Consider the following 9915-nt stretch of genomic DNA (forward strand, 5'->3'; position numbering starts at 1 on the left):
GGGGACAGTGTAGAGGGAGCTTCACTCTGTATCTAACCCCGTGCTGTACCTGTCCTGGGAATGTTTGATGGGGATGGTGTAGATGGAGGTTTACTCTGTATCTAACCCAGTGTTGTACCTGTCCTGGGAATGTTTGATGCGGACGGTGTAGATGGAGCTTTACTCTGTATCTGACCCCGTGCTGTACCTGTCCTGGCAGTGTTTGATCGGGACAGTGTAGAGGGAGCTTTACTCTGTATCTAATCCCGTGCTGTACCTGTCCTGGGAGTGTTTGATGGGGACAGTGTAGAGGGAGCTTCACTCTGTATCTAACCCCGTGCTGTACCTGTCCTGGGAATGTTTGATGGGGACAGTGTAGAGGGAGATTTACTGTGTATCTAACCCCGTGCTGTACCTGTCCTGGGAGTGTTAGATGGGTCAGTGTAGAGGGAGCTTTACTCTGTATCTAACCCCGTGCAGTACCTGTCCTGGGAGTGTTTGATGGGGACAGTGCAGAGGGAGCTTTACTCTGTATCTAACCCGGTGCTGTACCTGTCCTGGGAGTGTTTGATGGGGACAGCGTAGAGGGAGCTTTACTCTGTATCTAACCCCGTGCTGTACCTGTCCTGGGAGTGTCTGATGGGGACAGTGTCGAGGGAGCTTTACTCTGTATCTAACCCCGTGCTGTATCTGTCCTAGGAGTGTTTGATGGGGACAGTGTAGAGGGAACTTCACTCTGTATCTAACCCCGTGCTGTACCTGTCCTGGGAATGTTTGATGGGGACAGTGTAGAGGGAGCTTCACTCTGTATCTAACCCCGTGCTGTACCTGTCCTGGGAATGTTTGATGGGGACGGTGTAGATGGAGCTATATTCTGTATCTAACCCAGTGTTCTACCTGTCCTGGGAGTGTTTGATGGGGACAGTGTAGAGGGAGCTTTACTCTGTATCTAACCCCGTGCTGTACCTGTCCTGGGAATGTTTGATGGGGATGGTGTAGATGGAGGTTTACTCTGTATCTAACCCAGTGTTGTACCTGTCCTGGGAATGATTGATGCGGACGGTGTAGATGGAGCTTTACTCTGTATCTGACCCCTTGCTGTACCTGTCCTGGGAGTGTTTGATGGGGACAGTGTAGAGGGAGCTTTACTCTGTATCTAACCCAGTGCTGTACCTGTCCTGGGAGTGTTTGATGGGGACAGTGTAGAGGGAGCTTTACTCTGTATCTAATCCCGTGCTGTACCTGTCCTGGGAGTGTTTGATGGGGACAGTGTAGAGGGAGCTTCACTCTGTATCTAAGCCCGTGCTGTACCTGTCCTGGGAATGTTAGATGGGTCAGTGTAGAGGGAGCTTAACTCTGTATCTAACCCCGTGCTGTACCTGTCCTGGGAGTGTTTGATGGGGACAGTGCAGAGGGAGCTTTACTCTGTATCTAACCCCGTGCTGTACCTGTCCTGGGAGTGTTTGATGGGGACACTGTAGAGGGAGCTTTACTCTGCATCTAACCCCGTGCTGTACCTGTCCTGGGAGTGTTTGATGGGGACAGTGTAGAGGGAGCTTCACTCTGTATCTAACCCCGTGCTGTACCTGTCCTGGGAATGTTTGATGGGGACAGTGTAGAGGGAGATTTACTGTGTATCTAACCCCGTGCTGTACCTGTCCTGGGAGTGTTAGATGGGTCAGTGTAGAGGGAGCTTTACTCTGTATCTAACCCCGTGCAGTACCTGTCCTGGGAGTGTTTGATGGGGACAGTGCAGAGGGAGCTTTACTCTGTATCTAACCCGGTGCTGTACCTGTCCTGGGAGTGTTTGATGGGGACAGCGTAGAGGGAGCTTTACTCTGTATCTAACCCCGTGCTGTACCTGTCCTGGGAGTGTCTGATGGGGACAGTGTCGAGGGAGCTTTACTCTGTATCTAACCCCGTGCTGTATCTGTCCTAGGAGTGTTTGATGGGGACAGTGTAGAGGGAACTTCACTCTGTATCTAACCCCGTGCTGTACCTGTCCTGGGAATGTTTGATGGGGACAGTGTAGAGGGAGCTTCACTCTGTATCTAACCCCGTGCTGTACCTGTCCTGGGAATGTTTGATGGGGACGGTGTAGATGGAGCTATATTCTGTATCTAACCCAGTGTTGTACCTGTCCTGGGAGTGTTTGATGGGGACAGTGTAGAGGGAGCTTTACTCTGTATCTAACCCCGTGCTGTACCTGTCCTGGGAGTGTTTGATGGGGACAGTGTAGTGGGAGCTTTACTCTGTATCTAACCCCGTGCTGTAACTGTCCTGGGTGTGTTTGATGGGGACAGTGTAGAGTGAGCTTTACTCTGTGTCTAACCCAGTGCTATACCTGTCCTGGGAGTGTTTGATGGGGACAGTGTAGAGGGAGCTTCACTCTGTATCTAACCCCGTGCTGTACCTGTCCTGGGAATGTTTGATGGGGATGGTGTAGATGGAGGTTTACTCTGTATCTAACCCAGTGTTGTACCTGTCCTGGGAATGTTTGATGCGGACGGTGTAGATGGAGCTTTACTCTGTATCTGACCCCGTGCTGTACCTGTCCTGGCAGTGTTTGATCGGGACAGTGTAGAGGGAGCTTTACTCTGTATCTAACCCCGTGATGTACCTGTCCTGGGAGTGTTTGATGGGGACAGTGTAGAGGGAGCTTTACTCTGTATCTAACCCAGTGCTGTACCTGTCCTGGGAGTGTTTGATGGGGACAGTGCAGAGGGAGCTTTATTCTGTATCTAATCCCGTGCTGTACCTGTCCTGGGAGTATTTGATGGGGACAGTGTAGAGGGAGCTTCACTCTGTATCTAACCCCGTGCTGTACCTGTCCTGGGAATGTTTGATGGGGACAGTGTAGAGGGAGATTTACTGTGTATCTAACCCAGTGCTGTACCTGTCCTGGGAGTGTTAGATGGGTCAGTGTAGAGGGAGCTTTACTCTGTATCTAACCCCGTGCTGTACCTGTCCTGGGAGTGTTTGATGGGGACAGTGCAGAGGGAGCTTCACTCTGTATCTAACCCCGTGCTGTACCTGTCCTGGGAATGTTTGATGGGGACGGTGTAGATGGAGCTATATTCTGTATCTAACCCAGTGTTGTACCTGTCCTGGGAGTGTTTGATGGGGACAGTGTAGAGGGAGCTTTACTCTGTATCTAACCCCGTGCTGTACCTGTCCTGGGAGTGTTTGATGGGGACAGTGTAGAGGGAGCTTTACTCTGTATCTAACCCCGTGCTGTAACTGTCCTGGGTGTGTTTGATGGGGACAGTGTAGAGTGAGCTTTACTCTGTGTCTAACCCCGTGCTATACCTGTCCTGGGAGTGTTTGATGGGGACAGTGTAGAGGGAGCTTCACTCTGTATCTAACCCCGTGCTGTACCTGTCCTGGGAATGTTTGATGGGGATGGTGTAGATGGAGGTTTACTCTGTATCTAACCCAGTGTTGTACCTGTCCTGGGAATGTTTGATGCGGACGGTGTAGATGGAGCTTTACTCTGTATCTGACCCCGTGCTGTACCTGTCCTGGCAGTGTTTGATCGGGACAGTGTTTGATCGGGACAGTGTAGAAGGAGCTTTACTCTGTATCTAACCCAGTGCTGTACCTGTCCTGGGAGTGTTTGATGGGGACAGTGTAGAGGGAGCTTTACTCTGTATCTAACCCCGTGATGTACCTGTCCTGGGAGTGTTTGATGGGGACAGTGTAGAGGGAGCTTTACTCTGTATCTAACCCAGTGCTGTACCTGTCCTGGGAGTGTTTGATGGGGACAGTGCAGAGGGAGCTTTATTCTGTATCTAATCCCGTGCTGTACCTGTCCTGGGAGTGTTTGATGGGGACAGTGTAGAGGGAGCTTCACTCTGTATCTAACCCCGTGCTGTACCTGTCCTGGGAATGTTTGATGGGGACAGTGTAGAGGGAGATTTACTGTGTATCTAACCCCGTGCTGTACCTGTCCTGGGAGTGTTAGATGGGTCAGTGTAGAGGGAGCTTTACTCTGTATCTAACCCCGTGCTGTACCTGTCCTGGGAGTGTTTGATGGGGACAGTGCAGAGGGAGCTTCACTCTGTATCTAACCCCGTGCTGTACCTGTCCTGGGAATGTTTGATGGGGACGGTGTAGATGGAGCTATATTCTGTATCTAACCCAGTGTTGTACCTGTCCTGGGAGTGTTTGATGGGGACAGTGCAGAGGGAGCTTTACTCTGTATCTAACCCCGTGCTGTACCTGTCCTGGGAGTGTTTGATGGGGACAGTGCAGAGGGAGCTTTACTCTGTATCTAACCCCGTGCTGTATCTGTCCTAGGAGTGTTTGATGGGGACAGTGTAGAGGGAACTTCACTCTGTATCTAACCCCGTGCTGTACCTGTCCTGGGAATGTTTGATGGGGACAGTGTAGAGGGAGCTTCACTCTGTATCTAACCCCGTGCTGTACCTGTCCTGGGAATGTTTGATGGGGACGGTGTAGATGGAGCTATATTCTGTATCTAACCCAGTGTTCTACCTGTCCTGGGAGTGTTTGATGGGGACAGTGTAGAGGGAGCTTTACTCTGTATCTAACCCCGTGCTGTACCTGTCCTGGGAATGTTTGATGGGGATGGTGTAGATGGAGGTTTACTCTGTATCTAACCCAGTGTTGTACCTGTCCTGGGAATGATTGATGCGGACGGTGTAGATGGAGCTTTACTCTGTATCTGACCCCTTGCTGTACCTGTCCTGGGAGTGTTTGATGGGGACAGTGTAGAGGGAGCTTTACTCTGTATCTAACCCAGTGCTGTACCTGTCCTGGGAGTGTTTGATGGGGACAGTGTAGAGGGAGCTTTACTCTGTATCTAATCCCGTGCTGTACCTGTCCTGGGAGTGTTTGATGGGGACAGTGTAGAGGGAGCTTCACTCTGTATCTAACCCCGTGCTGTACCTGTCCTGGGAATGTTAGATGGGTCAGTGTAGAGGGAGCTTAACTCTGTATCTAACCCCGTGCTGTACCTGTCCTGGGAGTGTTTGATGGGGACAGTGCAGAGGGAGCTTTACTCTGTATCTAACCCCGTGCTGTACCTGTCCTGGGAGTGTTTGATGGGGACACTGTAGAGGGAGCTTTACTCTGCATCTAACCCCGTGCTGTACCTGTCCTGGGAGTGTTTGATGGGGACAGTGTAGAGGGAGCTTCACTCTGTATCTAACCCCGTGCTGTACCTGTCCTGGGAATGTTTGATGGGGACAGTGTAGAGGGAGATTTACTGTGTATCTAACCCCGTGCTGTACCTGTCCTGGGAGTGTTAGATGGGTCAGTGTAGAGGGAGCTTTACTCTGTATCTAACCCCGTGCAGTACCTGTCCTGGGAGTGTTTGATGGGGACAGTGCAGAGGGAGCTTTACTCTGTATCTAACCCGGTGCTGTACCTGTCCTGGGAGTGTTTGATGGGGACAGCGTAGAGGGAGCTTTACTCTGTATCTAACCCCGTGCTGTACCTGTCCTGGGAGTGTCTGATGGGGACAGTGTCGAGGGAGCTTTACTCTGTATCTAACCCCGTGCTGTATCTGTCCTAGGAGTGTTTGATGGGGACAGTGTAGAGGGAACTTCACTCTGTATCTAACCCCGTGCTGTACCTGTCCTGGGAATGTTTGATGGGGACAGTGTAGAGGGAGCTTCACTCTGTATCTAACCCCGTGCTGTACCTGTCCTGGGAATGTTTGATGGGGACGGTGTAGATGGAGCTATATTCTGTATCTAACCCAGTGTTGTACCTGTCCTGGGAGTGTTTGATGGGGACAGTGTAGAGGGAGCTTTACTCTGTATCTAACCCCGTGCTGTACCTGTCCTGGGAGTGTTTGATGGGGACAGTGTAGTGGGAGCTTTACTCTGTATCTAACCCCGTGCTGTAACTGTCCTGGGTGTGTTTGATGGGGACAGTGTAGAGTGAGCTTTACTCTGTGTCTAACCCAGTGCTATACCTGTCCTGGGAGTGTTTGATGGGGACAGTGTAGAGGGAGCTTCACTCTGTATCTAACCCCGTGCTGTACCTGTCCTGGGAATGTTTGATGGGGATGGTGTAGATGGAGGTTTACTCTGTATCTAACCCAGTGTTGTACCTGTCCTGGGAATGTTTGATGCGGACGGTGTAGATGGAGCTTTACTCTGTATCTGACCCCGTGCTGTACCTGTCCTGGCAGTGTTTGATCGGGACAGTGTAGAGGGAGCTTTACTCTGTATCTAACCCCGTGATGTACCTGTCCTGGGAGTGTTTGATGGGGACAGTGTAGAGGGAGCTTTACTCTGTATCTAACCCAGTGCTGTACCTGTCCTGGGAGTGTTTGATGGGGACAGTGCAGAGGGAGCTTTATTCTGTATCTAATCCCGTGCTGTACCTGTCCTGGGAGTATTTGATGGGGACAGTGTAGAGGGAGCTTCACTCTGTATCTAACCCCGTGCTGTACCTGTCCTGGGAATGTTTGATGGGGACAGTGTAGAGGGAGATTTACTGTGTATCTAACCCAGTGCTGTACCTGTCCTGGGAGTGTTAGATGGGTCAGTGTAGAGGGAGCTTTACTCTGTATCTAACCCCGTGCTGTACCTGTCCTGGGAGTGTTTGATGGGGACAGTGCAGAGGGAGCTTCACTCTGTATCTAACCCCGTGCTGTACCTGTCCTGGGAATGTTTGATGGGGACGGTGTAGATGGAGCTATATTCTGTATCTAACCCAGTGTTGTACCTGTCCTGGGAGTGTTTGATGGGGACAGTGTAGAGGGAGCTTTACTCTGTATCTAACCCCGTGCTGTACCTGTCCTGGGAGTGTTTGATGGGGACAGTGTAGAGGGAGCTTTACTCTGTATCTAACCCCGTGCTGTAACTGTCCTGGGTGTGTTTGATGGGGACAGTGTAGAGTGAGCTTTACTCTGTGTCTAACCCCGTGCTATACCTGTCCTGGGAGTGTTTGATGGGGACAGTGTAGAGGGAGCTTCACTCTGTATCTAACCCCGTGCTGTACCTGTCCTGGGAATGTTTGATGGGGATGGTGTAGATGGAGGTTTACTCTGTATCTAACCCAGTGTTGTACCTGTCCTGGGAATGTTTGATGCGGACGGTGTAGATGGAGCTTTACTCTGTATCTGACCCCGTGCTGTACCTGTCCTGGCAGTGTTTGATCGGGACAGTGTTTGATCGGGACAGTGTAGAAGGAGCTTTACTCTGTATCTAACCCAGTGCTGTACCTGTCCTGGGAGTGTTTGATGGGGACAGTGTAGAGGGAGCTTTACTCTGTATCTAACCCCGTGATGTACCTGTCCTGGGAGTGTTTGATGGGGACAGTGTAGAGGGAGCTTTACTCTGTATCTAACCCAGTGCTGTACCTGTCCTGGGAGTGTTTGATGGGGACAGTGCAGAGGGAGCTTTATTCTGTATCTAATCCCGTGCTGTACCTGTCCTGGGAGTGTTTGATGGGGACAGTGTAGAGGGAGCTTCACTCTGTATCTAACCCCGTGCTGTACCTGTCCTGGGAATGTTTGATGGGGACAGTGTAGAGGGAGATTTACTGTGTATCTAACCCCGTGCTGTACCTGTCCTGGGAGTGTTAGATGGGTCAGTGTAGAGGGAGCTTTACTCTGTATCTAACCCCGTGCTGTACCTGTCCTGGGAGTGTTTGATGGGGACAGTGCAGAGGGAGCTTCACTCTGTATCTAACCCCGTGCTGTACCTGTCCTGGGAATGTTTGATGGGGACGGTGTAGATGGAGCTATATTCTGTATCTAACCCAGTGTTGTACCTGTCCTGGGAGTGTTTGATGGGGACAGTGTAGAGGGAGCTTTACTCTGTATCTAACCCCGTGCTGTACCTGTCCTGGGAGTGTTTGATGGGGACAGTGTAGAGGGAGCTTTACTCTGTATCTAACCCCGTGCTGTAACTGTCCTGGGTGTGTTTAATGGGGACAGTGTAGAGTGAGCTTTACTCTGTGTCTAACCCCGTGCTATACCTGTCCTGGGAGTGTTTGATGGGGACAGTGTAGAGGGAGCTTCACTCTGTATCTAACCCCGTGCTGTACCTGTCCTGGGAATGTTTGATGGGGATGGTGTAGATGGAGGTTTACTCTGTATCTAACCCAGTGTTGTACCTGTCCTGGGAATGTTTGATGCGGACGGTGTAGATGGAGCTTTACTCTGTATCTGACCCCGTGCTGTACCTGTCCTGGCAGTGTTTGATCGGGACAGTGTTTGATCGGGACAGTGTAGAAGGAGCTTTACTCTGTATCTAACCCAGTGCTGTACCTGTCCTGGGAGTGTTTGATGGGGACAGTGTAGAGGGAGCTTTACTCTGTATCTAATCCCGTGCTGTACCTGTCCTGGGAGTGTTTGATGGGGACAGTGTAGAGGGAGCTTCACTCTGTATCTAACCCCGTGCTGTACCTGTCCTGGGAATGTTTGATGGGGACAGTGTAGAGGGAGATTTACTGTGTATGTAACCCCGTGCTGTACCTGTCCTGGGAGTGTTAGGTGGGTCAGTGTAGAGGGAGCTTTACTCTGTATCTAACCCCGTGCTGTACCTGTCCTGGGAGTGTTTGATGGGGACAGTGCAGAGGGAGCTTTACTCTGTATCTAACCCCGTGCTGTACCTGTCCTGGGAGTGTTTGATGGGGACAGTGTAGAGGGAGCTTTACTCTGTATCTAACCCCGTGCTGTACCTGTCCTGGGAGTGTTTGATGGGGACAGTGTCGAGGGAGCTTTACTCTGTATCTAACCCCGTGCTGTACCTGTCCTGGGAGTGTTTGATGGGGACAGTGTAGAGGGAGCTTTACTCTGTATCTAACCCCGTGCTGTACCTGTCCTGGGAGTGTTTGATGGGGACAGTGCAGAGGGAGCTTTACTCTGTATCTAACCCCGTGCTGTACCTGTCCTGGGAGTGTTTGATGGGGACAGTGTCGAGGGAGCTTTACTCTGTATCTAACCCCGTGCTGTACCTGTCCTGGGAGTGTTTGATGGGGACAGTGTAGAGGGAGCCTTACTCTGTATCTAACCCCGTGCTGTACCTGTGCAGGTGGAAGGTTTATTCCGCGATCTCTACGTCAACGAGACTTCTGGCGTCAAGCTGTTGAACAATTTCCGGACCCTCCAGATGAACGTCAACCCGGTGTGGGCCTCTGCAGCCGTGAGCGCGGACACTACAAGTGCACCTCCCTCAAAGACCACTCCCTCCGGCGGTGCCCACCGCGAGCTGTCTTCACTCGCTCTCCTGCTGCTCCTGACCTCCCTCTCCCTGCTCCCTATCTGAGTGGGCATGGGCACCTTCCCTCCCAGCTCCGTCCCAGGGCGAGCGTGTCGTCCGCGTGGTGCTTCGAGAGCTGAAACAAAGCTCGGAGGGGCGAAGAGGTCGCAGGTGGCGTTTCTCTCTCTTCTCTCTCGCTTCCTGAGGTTTGAAATTGGGTATTTTCTGTTGGTGACCATTCAGAATTCTTGGTGCCTGGTACCCTGCCGTATCCCGGTGCCTGGGCTCCAGGGAGGCGAAAACCAGCTTCAATAATTTCTCGCTGCCCCTCCCTTGCAGAAACTCGCAGGCACACTCTCTCACACTCGCGGTCTCTCTCTCACACTCGCGGTCTCTCTCTCACACTCGCGGTCTCTCTCTCACACTCGCGGTCTCTCTCTCACACTCGCGGTCTCTCTCTCTCTCACACTCGCGGTCTCTCTCTCTCTCACACTCGCGGTCTCTCTCTCTCTCACACTCGCGGTCTCTCTCTCTCTCACACTCGGTCTCTCTCTCTCTCACACTCGGTCTCTCTCTCTCTCACACTCGGTCTCTCTCTCTCTCACACTCGGTCTCTCTCTCTCTCACACTCGGTCTCTCTCTCTCTCACACTCGGTCTCTCTCTCTCTCACACTCGGTCTCTCTCTCTCTCACACTCGGTCTCTCTCTCTCTCACACTCGGTCTCTCTCTCTCTCACACTCGGTCTCTCTC

The 9915-nt window shown here is 51.8% G+C and overlaps 1 protein-coding gene across 2 annotated transcripts in view; it reads left to right on the forward strand.

The window, feature by feature from the left end:
* The window catches only part of LOC140396032 (carbonic anhydrase 4-like), a 261039-nt gene extending 251622 nt beyond the window's left edge, over positions 1-9417 (forward strand). For both annotated transcript variants that reach the window (XM_072484099.1, XM_072484098.1), the window contains exon 9: positions 8997-9417. In XM_072484099.1, the coding sequence (XP_072340200.1) occupies positions 8997-9230 (234 nt within the window). In that variant the 3' untranslated portion in view covers positions 9231-9417. The remainder of the gene's footprint in view (positions 1-8996) is intronic.
* The last annotated feature ends 498 nt before the right edge of the window (positions 9418-9915 follow it).

The sequence above is a fragment of the Scyliorhinus torazame genome, chromosome 19 (assembly GCF_047496885.1).
Source record: "Scyliorhinus torazame isolate Kashiwa2021f chromosome 19, sScyTor2.1, whole genome shotgun sequence".
NCBI lineage: Eukaryota > Metazoa > Chordata > Chondrichthyes > Carcharhiniformes > Scyliorhinidae > Scyliorhinus > Scyliorhinus torazame.